Consider the following 20,468-nt stretch of genomic DNA (forward strand, 5'->3'; position numbering starts at 1 on the left):
CTGTGATGGACTGCTCACCTGTGCAGGTGGACCACGCCTCTTGCCCTATGACAGCTAGGGCACAGGCTGCAGCCCTGTGAGCCTAAGCTGAATAAACAGTTAGCAAAAATGATCCATAGATGGCCTGAAATCCCCCAGTTAGCAGTTTGGTAGATAGCTATGACATGCTAATCCCATCCAGCAGCTGTATTCTACCTGTAAGCTGATCCCTGCTGAGCCAAAGCACTTTTTCATATACAAATTACAACCTTTAATAGAAACCTATTGGTCAGCATCTTATTAGCCTGCTGTTAGCTTCATTCCACAGAAAACTGAGAGAAACTAACAGAGTTGATAAAGAATAAAGAGAAATGTGCTGATTTAAAGCCTTTGAAGTGCTTCAGATGATCTCTGTCCACTTCTGTCCACTCATTCATTCATGTAAGCTTTCTAATGCAGCTTTGATCTTCACAGTCTGCTTCATGAAACTCATTCTAACCCTGAATGTCAGAGTGTTCCTCCTTCTCTTTCCCATCATTCATGCTGGCAGTGGAGGAGATTTGGATGTTGGACTGTGTTTTGGATGATGTGTGTATGTTTGTGTTGGACTGCTGTCTGTAAAGCAAACGCACATTTTGCTTTGGATTTCAGTGTCAGACAGACTTTAAGGTGGAATGAAGAGTTGGAGAGTTTCACAGTGAATTATCCAGTGGAGGATTTTTCTTCTTCTTTGAAGGTTTGAAATGTGAACATTGTTCTGCTGCAGTCAATGGACTAAACCAGAGAAGAAGAAAACAGACTTTACCATGAAGATCCTCAGTGTGGATCAGTATAATATCAGCCTGATGTCTGCAGTTTAGTGTCAGCACAACTTTCACATCATATTCATCTCAGCACAACTAAAACATGCTGACTGACCTCAGAGTTTCAAGTCCACATCCTGGACTCTCCAGGAAACCACACAGATGCTTCACTCCTGAATCCTGCAAGTTGTTGCAGCTCAGGTCCAGCTCTCTCAGATGGGAGGGGTTGGACTTCAGTGCTGCTGCCAGATAATCACAGCTGATCTCTGACAAACCACAGCCCCACAATCTGTATAAAGAATGAAAGATGTAAGTTTATTAGACAAAGTGTGAGCTTGAAATCATTCAGTGTTTCATCATCTGTTCAGAGCTGAAGAAGGTTCAGAATGTAGAAGTTTAGAAAATGGAAACTCCAAACAGCTGAAGCCAAAAGGAAGCAGCTTCAAACAAACACAACAAGAGAAAAAACTCTGAATGTTTCACATTAAAGTCGTACATTTATCATAAAAACAGGACAAAGACTTGAAAAAGTCGTGTTTTTCCTTCCAGGAACCACAAGGCTTCACTTTTAAAGGTGAAGTGTGAAAGAAATGGACATATTTGAAGTCCAACACCTTTTTCCAGTCACATTATTAAAGCAGACAAACTACAAGCTCATTTTCATTCCAACAAGTCATCTTCTGACCTGGACTAACAACACTGGTCTCTATGTGCAGCTGGCTGTGAGACCAGTGCTCAGGGAGCGTCTACAAAGTGCAACACTGAAAGAACATCGCACACTAGCTGTGTCCCAAAACGTCGGCTGCATCCTTCGGAGGACCCGGTATTCGCGGTCTACGTGGGCCGGGTCCTTCAAAGACCGAAAAGGCTGGAAGTGCGAGGCTGTGAAATGGGACGGTCTAGCCTTCAGATTTGCGTCACCGCTGTCTTTGTGGAGTTTAATAAACTCGGCCGTCTGCTCCTTGCTATCTAAAATATAACAGGACACTGGTGTAAATTCTCGACCGTCTCACACTTCTGTTTAATCAGTTTCCTGTTTAACGTTTATTCAGCTGTGTGAAAATCCCGGAGGAACTTTGATCTCAGCCAAACCGATTTACTCCGGAACAAATAAAACACAGAAAAAAGGCAAACAATTACATTTTTAAGTTATCCGGGTGACTTATATATCATGTTTAACCTGAGTAGCGAAAGAGCAGGGGTCTGAAAACGATGAAGCCGGGCGTCCGCTGCTCTCGCCGGCTGGAGTGACCATTGAACCCCCCGGCTTGCTAGCGAGCGGGTGGGGAACAGACGTCTCCGAAAACGTCGGCACACTTTTGCAAATATGCGATGTCTTGATAAACCAAGCAGATATTTGAAGTTTACACAGCTACTTTCTCGCCTGAAAATATGTTAAAAGTTTATTTTGTGACCCAGAAAGATTAATAAGAGTAATTTGAAAACTTAGTAGCAGCCGCCATTGTTGGCAGCTGAAATTTGGCTGGGCCGCGCTATGAATTCTGGGATATGGTGGGCCACGAAGGACACACCCGACGAATCCTTCAAATTCGGGGAAATGAAGGACGCATTTGTGCATTTGCATGCGCAAAAGAAGACTTCACACACAACGCGCTCTGTTTAGACCCAGAGCAAAGAATATTGTTTGACAGATGGCCCTTAATATAAAGACTTCGGACTTTACGTTTCCCAATTTTTGCTTTAAGTTATTTTGTTATTTACACAATAATGTAGATAACCTAATAATGATCCTTATTGCTGTTTTAGAGGAGCGGTGCTTCAAAGGATAGCTGCAGATTTCTGTCAGATTATACAGTACAAATAAAATGTTCACGTTTCTCCAACGTTGTCTTCCCAACAGTTTCACTGACATCTACACGGGATGGCCAGGAAGCGTTCGCGATGTCTTATCGGGCGCTGATAATTGGCGTCTGTCTTGTGTTGGTGACGTAAAAGACGGATTTAATGCGACATGACCGTTCAAACAGCAGTCGCTTTCTAAAACATCGGATATGTATCGGATTCAGTACCACATACGAAAGTGACCCAGGTCGGATTTGAAAATATCGGATTCGCGACGTTCATACTGTCATAGCATGATCGGATATGGGTCGCATAGGCTCAAAAAAGTCAGATTTATAAAGGTCAGAAAAATCGGATTTGATGCGCTTTCGCCTGCAGTGTGAACGTAGCCTTACTCTCAAATCCTCCCTAATAACAATAACATAATTACACTTTAGCCACAAGAGGGCAGCAGCATTAATACAAGTCACGTGTATATAAAGGTACAGTGATTATATTACAGTGATTTTGACAAAAACAAAACAGAGGTTCATGGCAGTGTGTTTTCCATAACATACCAACCAAATTAAATAATAAAAACTTTATAACTTACAGAGCTTTTTTAGAGGCTTTGACCACTGGCAGCAGCCTCAGAAGAGCCTCCTCTGAAGCAAAGTATTTCTTCAGGTCAAACACATCCAGATCTTTTTCTGATGACAGTAAGATGAAGACCAGAGCTGACCACTGAGCAGGAGACAGTTTATCTGTGGAGAGACGTCCTGATCTCAGGGACTGTTGGATCTCCTCCACTAGAGAACGATCATTCAGTTCATTCAGACAGTGAAACAGATTGATGCTTTTCTCTGCAGACAGATTCTCACTGAGCTTCTTCTTGATGTACTGAACTGCTTCTTGAGTGGTCTTTGAGCTACTTCCTGTTTGTGTCACCAGGCCTTGCAAACGAGTTTGATTAGTCTTCAGACCCAAGAGAAAACGAAGGAACAAGTCCAGGTGTCCATTGGGGCTCTGTAAGGCCTTGTCCACAGCACACTGGTAGAAGTATTTCTTTGAAGATTTTCTTGTTTGAAACACCTTCCAAGTTGTTTCTTGCTCTTCCAGCAGATTGAGTCCAGAGTTGATGAAGGTCAGGTGGACATGAAGAGCAGCCAGAAACTCCTGAACACTGAGATGAACAAAGCAGAACACCTTGTTCTGGTACAGTTGTTTCTCCTCTTTAAAGATCTGTGTGAACACTCCTGAGTACACTGAGGCTGCTCTGATATCGATGCCACACTCTGTCAGGTCTGGTTCATAGAAGATCAGGTTTCCTTTCTGCAGCTGATCAAAAGCCAGTTTTCCCAGTGACTCAATCATCTTCCTGCTCTCTGGACTCCAGTGTGGATCTGTCTCAGCTCCTCCATCATATTTGACCTTCTTCACTTCGGCCTGAACCACCAGGAAGTGGATGTACATCTCAGTCAGGGTGTTGGGCAGCTCTGCTCCCTCTCTGGTTTCCAGCACATCCTCCAGAACTGTAGCAGTGATCCAGCAGAAGACTGGGATGTGACACATGATGTGGAGGCTTCGAGCTTTCTTGATGTGGGAGATGATCCTGCTGGCCTGCTCCTCATCTCTGAATCTCTTCCTGAAGTACTCCTCCTTCTGTGGGTCAGTGAACCCTCTGACCTCTGTCACCATGTCGACACACTGAGGAGGGATCTGATTGGCTGCTGCAGGTCGTGTTGTTATCCAAAGGCGAGCAGAAGGGAGCAGGTTCCCTCTGATGAGGTTTGTCAGCAGCTCATCCAATGAGGTGGACTTTCTGGTTTCAGTCAGGATTTTAGTTTTGTGGAAGTCCAAATTAAGTCGACACTCATCCAGACCATCAAGTATGAACACAACCTGGAAGTCTTCAAGCCTGCAGATTTCTGATTCGTTAGTTTGATTAAAGAAATGATGAACAAGTTCCACCAAGCTGAACTTTTCCTCTTTCAGCACATTCAGCTCTCTGAAAGTGAATGGAAATATGAACTGGATGTCCTGGTTGGCTTTGTCTTCAGCCCAGTCCAGGCTGTATTTCTGTGTTAAGACTGTTTTCCCAATGCCAGCCACTCCCTTTGTCAGCACTGTTCTGATTGGTTCGTCTCTTCCAGGTGAGGCTTTAAAGATGTCTTCTTGTCTGATTGTTGTTTCTGGTCTGTCTGGTTTCCTGGATGCTGTTTCAATCTGTCTGACCTCATGTTCATCATTGACCTCTGCAGTCCCTCCCTCTGTGATGTAGAGCTCTGTGTAGATCTGATTCAGGAGGGTTGGGCTTCCTGCTTTAGCGATGCCCTCAAACACACACTGGAACTTCTTCTTCAGTTGGGCTTTAAGTTCTCGTTTACAGAGTGGAGCAAATATTTCTGAAGGTAAGAAATTCAGAAAAAAATATTATATAATAAATATCATAGCCTTTCAGTACCCTGAAAGGATGGATGTCTATTGGTCCATTTCTTGAGCTATTAGGAAAGATCAATATTCAGTCTTTAGAGAAATTCTCTTACTGCTCTGCAGATGGTCAGCCATCTCATGCTGCTTAAGTCTCCTCAAGAAGTGGAGTGTGATCTTCAGAAATGCTTCTCTGCAGCTCTTTCTTTCATCTTCATCCTCTCCTTCAAACATCTCCTCATCCTCCATCTGGCTCTTTAAAGTTTCTGGGTGATCTGGACTCAGAAGCTTCTGGATCTTCTTCAGCTCGTTCTTCACAAACATGGTGATGTTGTCCTCCAGCCGCTGGAAAAGAAGACTATATGAATTACCCAGTGGTAAATGGACTGGTTCTTATATAGCTCTCTTTGATACTCTGTGCACACAAAGCATTTTATACAACATGCCTCATTCAACCAAGCACATTGTTCTATGCTTAAATACTTTCTTTCACACTCTGATGGATGCATCAGAGGGCAGCTTGGGTTTAGTACGTTACCCAGTACATTTGCCAGCCAGGGTTTGATTCACAAACCTAACTAGTAGCTGACCTGCTCCCCTCCTGAGCTACAGTCACCCCAATCTGACTGAAATCATGGAGCCCAAACTCTGACTTATGTTGGACACACTGACAATCCTCTGGTCCACAAAGTGCAGCATAGAGGTGACTGAAAAGAACAAATGTAAACGTAGTACTACAAACCATAACCACAGAGTCCAGGTGTGTTTGATGCTGCTGTGCAGACTGACCAGTGGAAACCTCTGCTCTCTGCTGGTCCACTCTGTGGAGGAGTAATGTATAATTAGCTCATGTTATGTCTGTCCACACACAGACACAAGCTAAAGGTCCATGAAGTGATGTTTGGATGGGTTCAGTCAATCAGATGACTGTCATGGTGGAGCTTTGCTAGTCCTGCTGATCCCACTGAGAATTAACAACTCAGTTTCCAGATGTCTGTAGTTTTCTGCTCAGTTTCTTTAGTCCCAACAGCTCTTACCATCTCCTGCATAAAGCTTTCCCTCCATGCTCAGATGCCCTGGAACAAGGTGCTCTCTTTATATCAGTGACTGGTTTAAAGGGACAACTTGCAGTGCTCGCCAAACTTTGTGTCAGCAAAAGTAGTTCTAATGTTTCTTACATTTATTACATTTTTACATTTTTGCACACACAAATCAATGAACGCAAAAACATAAACTTTCCAGATATTTTGTTTTACAATGTTACAAAACTCAGTTCACAACTCCACAGTCTGATTTACAAGTACAAAATATTTATGACCACAGTTTGAGCCGATGTATGTCCCGAGTCTGTGGACTCAGTGGTTTTGTTTTGATTGTTATTGTCTTTTGTTACAATTTCATTCTGATTAAGATTTTCTAGTTCTGAGGTTTTGGTTTCTGTGTTCCCTCTGTACTGTGTTAGTATTGTGTCTCTGTTCACTTCCTGTTTTATTTTGACAAGGCCATGTCCTACGTTAGTGTGTCTACTTTTGCTTCCCCTTGTCTGGTTATGTCCAATGAATCCTGCTGTGTCTCCCTTTTCTCATTCCCTGATGGCTCTTTTGTGTATATGAGCCCTTTGTTTTCTCCTGCTTGTTGCTGGTTCGTCTGTGTTGTCTCCCCGTGTCTCCGTTTAAGGTTTCAGGTTAGTTTTGTAGTTTTTTCAGTAGAGGTTATCTTAGCTTCTGCACAGGCCATCTCCACTGCACTTCACCGTTTCAATAAAGCTCACTCACTTCACAGCAGTGTCGGCATCTTGGGTCCTTTATTAAATTCAACATGGCTCGCCCCGCTAGCCGTGACATAAGATGTGAAAACAATATCCAAAAAACACGAGAGACAAACAGGAAATAGTTTTAAGGTGCAGGGCCAACAAACTGAGTCTAGCCATGAACTCAGAGTTGATTGAATTAGCATTTTGAATTGGCTGATCTGAGCAATCAAGTCTATGTTCACTTTGAGTTAAGATTATATGTGATTGATGTAAAAGAAAAAAGCCATCATCAGCAACTGATTCTGATTTAGCAGGTTTTCAAATCTAAACGGTACCCATCCCTAGCTGGCTGTAGTTAAACCTTTACTTAAAAAGCATCCCTAGACCCAGCTGTACGGCTTATCTTCTGAGCAGCGCAGTGTCAGAGTGAACAACACAGGAAAATGATCAGAGATGCCCAACTCAGATATTTCAGTGACGCACACATCCCGCCCGTGGAAAAGCTCCAAGTCTAGTGTGTGACCTTTTTCATGTGTGGGACCAGTAACCCACTGGGTCAAGTTAAAAGAGTCAATAATATTTAAAAAGTCCTTGACCAGAAGTTTAGAGTCACAGCAGACATGGATGTTAAAATCACCAAGGCAGCATCATCAGAAGACATAGCACACCCAGCTCTATCTGTCCATGAAGCCAGATAACACACACCAATGAGTTAAACTGCAGGAATGTCTTAAAGACATAAAGACCTGGATGGCCGCTAACTTTCTGCTTCTTCATTCAGATCAAACTGAGGTTATTGTACTCGGCCCTGAAAAGCTTAGAAATATGGTCTCTAAGCAGATTCTTACTCTGGATGGCATTACCGTGGCCTCCAGTAACACTGTGAGGAACCTTGGAGTCATTTTTGACCAGGACATGTCCTTCAACGCACATATTAAACAAATATGTAAGACTGCGTTCTTCCATTTGTGCAACATCTCTAAAGTTAGAAATATCCTGTCTCAGAGTGACGCTGAAAAACTAGTTCATGCATTTATTACTTCCAGGCTGGACGACTGTAATTCATTATTATCAGGATGTCCAAAAAACTCACTGAAAAGCCTTCAGCTGATCCAAAATGCTGCAGCAAGAGTGCTGACAGGGACTAGAAAGAGAGAGCAGATTTCTCCTTTATTCCCTTCATTGGCTTCCTGTTAAATCCAGAATTCAAAATCCTGCTCCTCACATACAAGGTCTTAAATAATCAGGCCCCATCTTATCTTAATGACCTTGTAGTACCATATCACCCTATTAGAGCACTTCGCTCTCGCTCTGCAGGCCTACTTGTTGTTCCTAGAGTATTTAAAAGTAGAATGGGAGGCAGAGCCTTCAGTTTTCAGGCCCCTCTTCTGTGGAACCAGCTTCCAGTTTGGATTCAGGAGACAGACACTATCTCTACTTTCAAGATTAGGCTTCAAACTTTCTTCTAACTTAACGATTAAGTCCCTGTATTCCACCGTTATATGGAAATCAGCCATTATAACTTGTGTCAAATCTACTTGTACCTCACAGTTTTCTAAGCACACAGAGAGCAGTAAACCTCAGAGCAGCAGCACATCAGACTGTGTGCAAAAAATCTAGAAGAGAAAATATTTCGACCCATTTCTAAATGATTCTTGTGACCATGCTGCACCACAACACCTGATCTCTGGTTTCCTCACCTCTTCAATCCCACTTTAATACTTGACTAAACTCATTTTCCTGTTTAGGTGTTGAGGCAAAGCCGCCCATCTACAATGCAGGCAACAGCAAACGGAGCTATTTTTGATTCCCTTTGGGTTTTTTCTACTTTTGTGCTACAAAATGTTCAAGCTGATTAAATTCATTAGAATAAAAGTTCAGATAATTTTCTCCTATTAATGTTGGAGGTAGAAATTCAGGTAACTTTGCACAAAAACTGGCAGAAATTTCCTTCAAAGATGGCGTTTTTACTTTAATACTGTGAGTACATTTCAGAGCCTGGACTCTTTTACCTTTACTTGAGTAAAGAAGTTGAATCAGTATTTCAGCTTTAAGAGGGTATTTTAACACAAACATCAGTCCTTCTACTTAAGTATGTTTGACACTTTGTTTAATCATCATTTTTAATGATCAAATATAATTATGTTTGTTATTTGTGGATTTTAAATGTCCTTGACAGAGACAGATGATGATCATTATCCTGCACTGTGCTCTCAGGTTTGGTCGAGCTAGCACAAAGAATGGCTATGTTGAACTTCCTCCTGGGATCTACACTAAGAAGTGAGTCCAACATTAGCAGGGTCTCTTTCCTTTATCTGATTCACTTTAGCATTCACAGTCACGTGAAGCTTCTTATTAACTCGATAAGTCAACCCAGGGTTTCAGCTGAGCGCTCACATGAAACACATGGTGTTGGCAGCATCTGATCAATCATATTCATGGAGACGTGTATCAGCAACAGAGCAGCTGAGTTTGCAGAAGGAAGTCAAACTAAACCACAGGAACAATATGAGGAGATTACACACATAATAAAATACTAGCAGTAACACAGCTGCTGCAGACAAATCAGTCGTGTGATCGTGTGTGAGAGGAGAAGGACTGTAAAGGAGTTTGGTGTTAAAAGCTCTGTATGAATGTGGGAGACTTTGAAGGGCTTTAAAAAGGCCAATATAAAATAAAAGGCAGCAAAATTGCTGAGTGTGAAAGTCACCAGACTTATCAGACCTCTGTGATTAAGACCTGTAAGAACACCTGTTTGTACTTGTTGGCATTATATCAAACACACACGTATATTAAGCCTTTGTTTGAACTCTGGTTGAATTTGTTACTTTCAGACTGTGAAACATCACAGAGGCTGCAGCTGCAGATCTTTTATTCACCTGGAAATTTACTTTAAATGTTAGATGGAAAATGTGTTGCTCAGTTTCACGAAAGTAAGAACAATAATCCATAAACCTTCATAAAGACAAACATCTCCCAGAACATTGAGCTGCTGAAGTGTCACTGAAGGGAAAAACTATTTGTCCTCCTCCATCCAGCAACACCTGAAACACCTGAGTGGAAGCTCCTCCCTACACTGTGTTTGAAGCAAAGCACAAAGGAGACACCTGCTGGAGCAGCTGGAGTCCTACAGACACTCAGCCTCTTCACTACACAAACACCTCCTACAACATCCACTCTTTCCACTCTGACTGCTGTGTTTGTGGAAACACTCCAACACACACCGCTTCACATACCAACATAGAAATGTGTGAAAAAGAGCTGAGCTGATATTAAACATGAGGATTTATTCAGAAATACAGAGTCAGGAACAACATCTAGACACACATTACCTCTCAGCAGCAGAAGAACAGCCTTTAAAGTTTGCACCAACATCCTTCGAGTCGTTGCTCTTTAAGGAAACACAGCTGGGTTCAGGTCCAGGAGATTCTGGCCTCTTATTGATCCTAAAAGAAAAACAATAAATGTCACAGCTTCATGAGACAGGAAGGAAAAACTGGAAACATTAAATTAAAGATATGATGAACAATCTCATAAAAATAATGTACTTACTCTTTGTCACATAACAGTCTTTTGTTAAATTTTACACCAGCATCCTTCGACCTGTTGCTCTTTAAGGAAACACAGCTGGGTTCAGGTCCAGGCTCTGGATTAGTTTCAGGGTTATGTCCAGCTGAGCCTGGTACGCCCCACAGCTCTGGGCTTTAAAACAACACACACAGAGGTATGAGTGTGAATAATGATGGAGCAGTGATGTGAGTGCTGAGCTGTGACATGGAGAAGAGTCATGGACAGTTAGAGATGGTCATCTCACCTCTGAGCTTTGGTCTGGCTCTCATGTTCCCCACACAGAGTGCTTTTAGAGGGAGGGACTCCCTCCTCTCTGTCCTCACACTGATCCATGCTGCTGAAAACATCCAGATGAACAGAATCAACTTTTTGGGGATTTACTGGATGATTGAGCATCCAGACACTTTTTAATATTTTACTAATTTCTGAAGCTTTTTACCAACTTTGATCAAATTGGTCTGCTGTCATTTTATTGTTGACAAAAAGATTTTGAGTGTTGACGTTTCCATGTGGGACTGTTGCTGCAACACCAGGATGTTACTACAGAATACACTTTATATTGTGAGCACTTGGATGTTAGTCCAGTGGTCCTAAACTGACACACCTGCACCTGGATTCATTCTGACCAGATTTTAGCCCAACAGTGTTTCATACTTAATACATCAGACACAAACTCTGCAGCTGTCATTGTCATCAACTGCTACTATGTAAGGAGTTGTTTTGATCGAAACTATATGTGACGTAGCAGAAATATATATACACATGCAGCTTGTGATTTTTTTTTCAGAGCTGTGGGTGCATGATAGCACCTAACAGTTCTCCGTTCCCGGGAATGTAAAATAAAGATCATTTTTTGAGTTTGACCACTTTGAGCCCAGTTTTTCTTCGCCGCCAAAAGAATGCAAAGAACTGAATTTAATAAGACGATCAACTGCGCCACAACATTCACGAAAGCGAAAGTAAAAGCGACGGAAGGAAACGCCCAGAGAGGCGTTTGAGGGACGGTCAGAGTCAGGAACCTCAGAAACGCATCAGGCTGGAGTTTAATTCTGTTTTCATCTTTAGAAACATCTGGAAATAGTTATAAAAACGCTGCATAATAAAGAAAAATAGTGTAGATTAGTTTGAGTTGTGTTTAGCTGAGCTGTGTCTTTAATCTGAAGTTCATTTTGTGGAGGAGCAGCAAGACTTTCAGTGTTACTCTCAGAGAAAGCCTCCCAAATGTCTGTTGTCTTAATAGTGGAATTATCTGGAAAATGAACCAGTTCTTATGAGCTGCTTTTCTGTATGAGCAGTCAAAGCATTTTATACAGCGTGCTTCATTCACACAAGCACTTCTTTTTCTAACAATGACACTATGATGGATGCATCGGAGAGCAAGTCGGGGTTCCACATCTTGCCCAAGGATACCGTGGCGTGCAGACTGGAGCAGCCAGGGATCAAACCTCCAACCTTCCAGTTAGTAATTCTACCTGCTGAGCTACAGTCTGTACTTCCTGAACAACACACCCTCCTTTTGTTTCTTTATTTCCAGTAGCAACCAGGACCATAATGAACCCTGACTCCCACAGACACTCAGGATCCACCTGCCCAGTAAGTCACCCGCTAACTGCAACTATCAGAGCCCTGACCTTCTGCAGAGACGAGTCACACTGAACACAGCAAGTGTCCCTGCTCTCAGATACAAAACCTGCCTTTAAAAGTTCAGAGTAATGAAATCAGCAGTTCTGATTCTAGAATTTGTAGTCTCACACACATGTGCAGAGCACTTTTGTTGTTTTGGTTCACATCAGGTGATATTCTGCTGCAAACAACTAATGAGAACATTTTATGAAAGCTTTGAGTGTCCATCAGGATCCTGTAGAAACAGCTTCCATGTCAAAGATCAATATTCTGAATTCTGTTTTGAAAGAAAAAGATTTCTAGAAAATTCTCTAAAGAATTCACCATCTGTTTTGTTTTCTAAAACAGATGGTGTTTTAGAAGCTACCTGGTTTCTCCACCGGTTTTTCTTTATTTTTTTTAAGGAGGTCTGGTTTCCCCACCAGTTTTTTAATTATTCTAAGGAGGTCTGGTTTCTTCGCCAGTTTTTAAGGAGGGTTAAGGATGGTTGCTCCACCGAAAGGAGGTTTTTCCTCTGCCGCTGAGGGCGTTGAGTGTTTGGTTTATCCACCAATATGTAAGGAGGATAGAGCTCTCATTGGTGGGTAAACGCACGTGTGAGCGAGTGCGGGCCAGACGTGGTCTGTGTGAGTGTGACTGATTGTTGTCTTGTAATGGGGAATAAACTGGGTAATTTTGCCTTGAAAGGGGATGGAATACATTGCAAAGTATTCACTGGGCAGCACGTAGTATGTAGATCATTGAAGGAAGAAAGTAATGAATTTGTGCACAAAGCAGATGGAACAGTGAGTGTGACTGTGTCTGACGTCACTGTGTGTGTGAGACACAGAGAGGTGTGAAAGACAAACATCCAAACTCAGCCTGCAGTTCTGTTCTGTGATTCTACATTTGACTATCCGTTGAGTTTGGTGTGCACTTCTGCTTTGTTCAGATGCATTTAGATACATCACCTCCACTCTGGGTGGCTGTAGCTCAGGTGGCAGAGCAGGTCAGCCACTAATCAGAAGGTCGGTGGTTCCATCCCAGGCTGCACCCTGGCTGCATGCCAAATATCCTTGGGCAAGATACTAACCCCGTGTTTGCCTACTGGTGGTGGTCAGAGGGCCCGGTGGCGCCTGTGTCCGGCAGCCTCGCCTCTGTCAGTGCGCCCCAGGGCAGCTGTGGCTACAATGTAGCTTGCTATCGCCAGTGTGTGAATGTGTGTGTGAATGGGTGGATGACTGAATGTAGTGTAAAGCGCTTTGGGGTCCTATGGACTAGAAAAGCGCTATACAAATGCAGGCCATTTACCATCTCCTGTCTTTCCTTCTCTACCATTGCCTCCTAACTGCGGATGGGCACCGGTATCTGATGTCATTATGGCACCGGGTCTGACATAAACGGTAGTAACCAGACTGAAAAGCAGTGCACATTTTGGTGCTTTTTTTCCTGAGATGTCATACACTTTGGATTCTAGCCAATCATTTTACCTTTCCAAGGATAGTAGGCGGGCCCCGGTACGTATGTTCTTTTAGAGCAGAGCGACAGATTAAAAATGCCCAAGGCTAAGCGGTCAAAGTCTGGCTGTACTTCACAGCAAAAGATGCAAACTCAGCAGCCTGCAACAAGTGCTTTAAGCTGATACTGTGCAAAGGAGGTAACACCTCGAATCTGGTGAAACAGGGAGGCTGTAGCTCAGGAGGTAGAGCTGGTCACCTACTGGTCGGAAGGCTGATGGTTCGATCCCAGGCTCCTCGTGCCAAGTATCCTTGGGCAAGATACTAACCCCAACTTGCTCTCCACATTCGGAGTGTGAATGTACTTAGAAAGCACTGAGTACAGATAAAGTGCTGGTGTGATTGGGTGAATGTGGCATGTTGAGTACTCTGGGAGAGTAGAAAAGCGCTATATAAGAATCAGTCTGTTTACCATGAAACACCCGGCGACGCATAGTGTTTTTTTTTAAAGCCGAGAAATGCACCGTATTTGATAGCTTCCTGCAAGACCTCACACCGAGCACAACTACTGCGGGTGTGGTGCCTGAGAGAGTGATATTATACCCCTCTCGTCAAACTGACAGGTCATTAATTATTCATGAGCTCCGGAAGTAATTAAATTATTCATGAGCTCCGGAAGTAGGAAGTAATTAAGTAATAAAAATATGATATTCCTAAAAATATGATATTCATAAAAATATAATTTATTATTTAGAAAGTTTCTTATATATCAAAAAATAGCATTCTTTTATTTCTTTAAGCAATTAAATTTTTATTTTTATTTTTTTATGCTCAAAAAACGCCATCTGGTGGCGGGTCAGTGTGTGTGTGTGCGCCCGCGCGCGCCCGAGGCTGTGTGTCTGGGCGCGCGGGGGCGTGCCCGTGTCTCCGGACCGTGCTCTCTCGGGCTCTGTGCTCATGTGTTTAAAAATGTATTAAACCATATTAAAATTGTTTAGTTAAACTTGTGCTTTTGTAACGTTCAGTATGGCCACAAACACATGCTGCATGCCTTGGGGGAAAACTTTATTTCGATTTATATGCATTTGTAGATTTAGAATAAAACTCATACTCAGAAAAAACTCGCGATCCCCTAACCCTAACCCTCCTTAGAAACATAAGCAGGGAAAACTCCTTAAAAAACCCTCCGCGTTTTCTCCAAAACCCTACAATAACTTGTTAGGGTACCCCCTCTATTCCCAAAACCTTATATTCGATAACAGGGAAAATCCTGAAAAAATCCTTGGTCTTTTTTCTCAAATTCAGCGCCCCGCGGCTCCCTTCATGCTCAGCCAAACAAAGCCAAAACTCCTTTAAAAAAAAAATTCTCCGCGATTTCTCCAAATCCCTAGAATAACTTGTTAGCTACCCCTCTATTCCCAAAACCTTATATTCGATAACAGGGAAAATCCTTAGTCTTTTTTCTTCAAAAACTTCCCTCTTACTAGCAACCTCTAAAATTCAACGCACACTCTAAGTTCTACCTCGCTCTTAATCTCTGATCCACAACTTCTGCAGAGCACAATTTTTTCCTGCTTGTTCGCTCCCCGCTCTGCTCCCGAATGCGCTGCTTACCTCGTTCGAAATTTGCGCCGGAGACCAACTCCCCCCCTTACTTTGCCCCGCTGCCAATCACATAACTATTGCACCGCTCCCTTCGCACCCCGGTTAGCCAATCCGCTCCAGGTCCGATTTTTATGATCTCCCGCTCAGGTTAAGACTACCCCCGAGCTCCCAGAAGACCCCTGCCTTCAGCCATATCAACAACTGGAACCGCTCAGACTGCTTGCGAGTTCGCATAGGGAGCGGCCGATTTCAACAGCAACTTGCGTCTCTTTCCTTATCCGCATATCATTCGGTAAGTGTTAATCTTCCTCTCTAACTACATTTTTGCATTTTCCTTTTTACCATTCTGTCAATCCTTTCATTTAAAAAAATAATTAAATATCACAATGGTTTGTAACAGGTACAATACACCATCCATCCATCCATTCGCCTCCACTTATCCTTTTCTCAGGCTCGCGCGGTGCGCTGGAGCCTATCCCACGTACAATACACTTTAAAATATATATAAGCTCCACTTTTAACTCCCGTAAAAGTTTATACATTACATGTCTACATCACCTATCATGGCCTCATCGGGTATCTCATATCATCTTGTTATTGTTATGTTATGCTCCTTTGATATTTTGCTAGTTTGCGTGTTTTAAAACTCTTTTTGTTTTTCTTTATATTTTTAGACCCAGATGTGTTAACCTGATCCCTGCGAAACACCAGCTCTGCGTGGATTTTGACCGCGAGTGACCGGATGTTGTTTCCGGCCTGAGGTTGCCTGAAATGCCGTGAGGCTCGTTTGAAAGATTGCGCCCGAGACCAACTCCGCCTCCAAGGCATGCCTACCTTTAGCTGCCACCAGTGAGATATCAGAGCCGGGCTCCACATATCCAATCAGGAGCACGAGCAAGACAGCTTTTGCAGACTCTCCAGAAATATACAAGTCCTTACCAACTGCTCTGCAACCCAGTGTTTCTGGTCCCCTCACTAACATCGCTTTTTGAGATATTTTTTATGAACCACCAAAAAAGCAATTTTACCCCACAGACTGGGTCTGAGGGCAGCAGCGGGGACAAATGATTGTAATGAAGCGACGGACATTTCATGGCTGGTCTTGCATAATCGTGAGTTATTATGTCATATGGTGATAAGTACATAGTTTTGCAAGAGGCATACAAGCACTGTGGAAAAAGTAATCATAAAACTGTTTTTGTGAACACCCTACGTTATGCTTTAAAAAATGTGATACATGTAATGTGATCATCAAAGAACATGATTTTTTTTTTAAACTTTTATTCTTATGCTTTTAAAGTATGTCAGATTATCTTAAAACACTTATTTGTATGTTATAATGTTTTTCTTACACCATTTTTATAGACACCTTATTCATTGTATCAATGTGTAATTATGTATCTTTGATAAATAAATAAAATATTTAATCTTGTATTTGTGTACTTTCTGGTGATTCAATAAAAAATTAGTCACATATCGCTCTGATAAACACAGATGGCTGAAAGAAATGTTTGATGGAACAAAGGAAACAAGTGTCTTGCTGCTAAACTTTTAAGTAACCATGGTTTAAATGAGAAAGTCTGTATGTAAAACATGAAAAACTCCATATCAGTGATATCTACAAAGGTGTACTCATTTCTTTGTAATGGTACTTTACTGTTCCAATGAAACAAAAAGAAAATCTCATTTTTAAAGTACATTTTTCGGCCATCCTGACCTATTTTCAGGGGCAAGAATGTTGATGTTAGACTGTGTTTTAAATCAGGTTGTGATCTTAAACTAACTATCACAGCACTGATTTCAGTTGTAATGTCAATTAGAATCCCAATTTGGCTTTTCTCCAGTCAGTGTTATGGTGAAATTTAACTTGTTCTTTTGTGTAATTGCACATGGCCCAGCAAAGGACCCCTTAGTAAGCTGTACAGCATAAGTTTTCAATTCACTTTTGTCAGAAAACTTCACAGTATGAGAAGTTACAGCACAGTTTCTCCAAACGTGTGGTTCTTTTTCAGCCAGCGTGCTTTTAGAGCATCTACATTAGCTCATGTAGTAAAAGTACAATCAGTAAGTGTACTTTAACATTTGAGATTCCGAGTCACTCTTGCTTAGATCATGTGAACTATATCATGAACCTTTTTTTGTATAATGCATCAAACGTGTTCAAATCAGTTTATTTTCAATTTATTTTAACTAATCTAGAGACAAGCAACTCCTTTTTAGCTTCTGTTATGTATTTACCTCTCACACCTTAATCTAGATGTTAGTGTTCTCAGAGTTAACATGTCTCATGTTGCCATGTTGTATTTCTAATACTCAGCCTCAGTGTTCGCCCTGTTGACCCTCAAATCCAAACACCAATGATCTAGATATTCACAAAATTCATAAGGAGATTCTTAAGGTCTTAAGTTTTGTTGTTTTTATGTTTTACAAAAAAAAAAAAACTTCACATTTTTTATATTTTTAAACGAAAGTGACATGCAAGGATATTTTTCTTTAGTGATGTTGCTTCAGCAATCTGAAATACTAATTATTCTGGGAATTTTTATGGTCAAACTATGTGATTTTCCAAATGTGTGTGTGTGGAGTAAAATGACCTTGTTCTTATGATGTTGTCACCGTGAATCATTTAGGATTAACAACACAAATTGTATCGATAGCAGAAACAGTCTTATAACTTATAATTCTCACACGTTACCGCTAGTTTTACAAACGCAGTCTTCTTCAGCTCTGTTTATGTAGCTTTTATGAAACTGATTTTCCATAGTACAAGTAGAATTTAATTTTTCTTTGCTCTCCAGTATAAATGCAATAATTTGCAGGCTTTTTACTGAAACTCTCACAATGCAACACTCAATGCTCAGAGCTTCATATATCAACAGCTCTGAAAATATCTTCTTTTTTAAAGTAATGTAGGACAGGATCTCTCACTCTCTGTGTCTCAAAAAAACCCAACTAAACTGGCAATCACCACTAAACAAATGAAAGTAGTTTATGGCTTTTTTATCAGCTGCATTTCTTTCATTTATGTATTGATCCCATTGTTTATTGGTAATGCTTTTAGGTCACTGTTTTAGCATGTCTGCCTCACACTCCATTTAAACAGTTTAACAGATAGTGGGGTCTGGTAAGGAAGTTGGGGGGAAGCAGACAACTCCACAGGAAGAGTCTTTTTGTCTTTTCTCCACTGTAAAAGATAGCAAGGCAGTGTGAAACTTTCTTTGCGGGAAAGACAAAACTGAGAGCCATGCTAGGCTCAGTGAGAGACTCTGCTCACCCTCTGCCCCAGCGATGGCAGTCCCTCACCAAGCTCGATTTCTGTTCTTTGTCTTGATTAAAGAATGTTAGCTACCGCTCATCGCTTGTCTGCAGGCTTTATTAAATGGAAAACTTCCACAACAACCTCTAAACAGTGGTTTATGGCTTTTTGTCACCTGCAACACCATGTAACACTTGGATGTTAGATTCTTTTACCAGTCAGTGTTGTTAGCCCCAACCCCCAGGCTCCAGGTGTCTGAGCTCTAACCCTGGCTGCCAAATGTCCCCCTGAGGCCTTTGTGCCTTTTACCACCAGACTAAGTTTGTAGTCCTATCTACTAATATTATTTTATTTTTTTATTATAGCACAAGGTTCAGTTAGGTTACTACTTTGACTTCCTCAATTTGAGCACATTTCTGACCCGATACTTTATCAAGCTTTTACTCGAGTGTTTTTGACACTAGCAGCTGTACTTCTACTTAAGTGAAAATTGCCTGCAATTTTGCCACCTCAGTTGCCACTTTTCTGGAGTTTGTACACTTTTTATATTGAAACGTTCAACGTTTTACGTGTTATCCTTGATCACAGTTCTAAACAAGTTAACTTTCTTCACTTCAAAGTAACCCAAAAAAGAAACTATATGTCCAGTTCTCTTTACTCCAAACCTGGTTTAAGGCTATGCTGTTGTTGTGATATGGCCATACAAATAATATTAAGTTTAATTAATCTTAAAAAAAAATGGCTGCTTCATGGCTACCTGTTCAGAGAATTTGCAGACTTTTATGGAAACTGTCACAATGTAACACTCTCACTGTCAAAACATGGTTGATCCATGTTTCTATGAACACTGATTAATATATCAACAGCTCTGAAAATCCTTTTTTTTTTTAAAGTAAAGCAGAACAGGATCTCTGTATCTCTAAAAATCCCAACAAAACTGGCAATCACCTCTAAACAAATGGAAGTAGTTTATGGATCTTTATCACCTGCAACACCATGTAACACCTAGATGTTAGACTCTTTTACCATCACATTTGCAAGGGTTTATGTGTTATCCTTGATCACAGTTCTAAATAAGTTAACTTTGCTTCACATAAAAGTAGCCCAAAGAAGACAAATATATGTCCAGTTCTTTTTTACTCCAAACCTACTGATCGGAAAACATTATGTGATGCTGGAAGTTTTCATCCTATCCATCTGCAAAACAAGTTTACCTGTAAGCCAACACATTAGACGTAAGCAAATTTGTGAAATTCCTGAACAATGTGCTTTGTGGAGTAGCAGTAGTACTAGAACTAGTACTAGTAGTCCTAGTATTCTGCAGCAACCAGGCTTCAAGAGTGATCACTCTTCTGGCTTTCAAATGGTGAAAACATGTCACAGTCTTAACCGCAAATCAGAAATGTTGGTAAATTTAAAAAGGAATTTAAACGTCAGCTTTGACATAGACACAGACTTTATTAATGCCACACTCAGGAAATTCACATGTTACACATGATTTAGCTCACCTGCTAAATCCCCAGAGCAATAACCCCATCAGCATCATTAGCCTGAGTGTTGATCCTCCAGGTGAGTGAGTGGAGTTGAGTGTGTGTGTGTGTGTGTGTGTGTGTGTGTGTGTGTGTGTGTGTGTGTGTGTGATCAGAGGTGAAGCTGCTTTCTGCAAAGTCTCATCAACAACCAGGAAGAGTCTAAAAGCACTAAATATGAAACAGACCATTTACCATACCCAACACTGAGCTCCTGCACAGTCAGATGGAGTGAAACATAATGTCCCAGTGGTGTTCTGTTGGATTTAGCAGGTGAGCGTTGTTGCCAGTCAAAACCTTTTTTTGGAAACTCTTTACAAGAATCAATGTAATTATTTGTTTTACTTGAATCAAATATATTGGTTTATATACCTGAAATAAAACTTTTTTTGGAAACCCGTTACATCAAATAAAACTTTCTTGGAAAAGCATTGCAAGAATCAATCGAGTTATTTGTTTTACCCCATTCAAATCTATTGGTTTCATTACATCAAATTAAATAATTTTGGAAACCCGTTACATCAAATAATTTTACTTGAATCAAATGTAATGGTTTATATACCTGAAATAAAACTTTTTTGGAAACCCTGTACATGAAGTAAAAGGTTTTTGATCTTGTAAGTTCTGGCTTTAATATTTTCAGCTGATAAAGTGAACTTCATACAAACTCTGTGTTAGAAAAAGGGGATAGTTTACTACATG

General features: G+C 41.2%; 1 protein-coding gene across 2 annotated transcripts in view; it reads right to left on the bottom strand.

The window, feature by feature from the left end:
• Positions 1-878: 878 nt before the first annotated feature.
• Positions 879-20,468, bottom strand: part of LOC146577674 (protein NLRC3-like) — a 175,400-nt gene continuing 155,810 nt past the window's right edge. Inside the window, exons 1-3 of one of the 2 annotated variants that reach the window (XM_085268284.1) lie at positions 5,111-5,318; positions 3,178-4,969; positions 879-1,071 (exon numbers count right to left, since the gene is read on the bottom strand). In XM_085268284.1, coding sequence (XP_085124410.1) covers positions 879-1,071; positions 3,178-4,969; positions 5,111-5,318 — 2,193 coding nt within the window. Of the gene's footprint in view, positions 1,072-3,173; positions 4,970-5,110; positions 5,340-5,736; positions 5,816-20,468 lie in introns of those variants that run through there. The other variant, XM_085268283.1, reaches the window with a different exon arrangement.

The sequence above is a fragment of the Mchenga conophoros genome, linkage group LG3, assembly GCF_057382185.1.
Source record: "Mchenga conophoros isolate Kocher_MC1m ecotype Shallow Benthic linkage group LG3, M_conophoros_male_GT1.1, whole genome shotgun sequence".
In the NCBI taxonomy this organism is placed as follows: Eukaryota; Metazoa; Chordata; class Actinopteri; order Cichliformes; family Cichlidae; genus Mchenga; species Mchenga conophoros.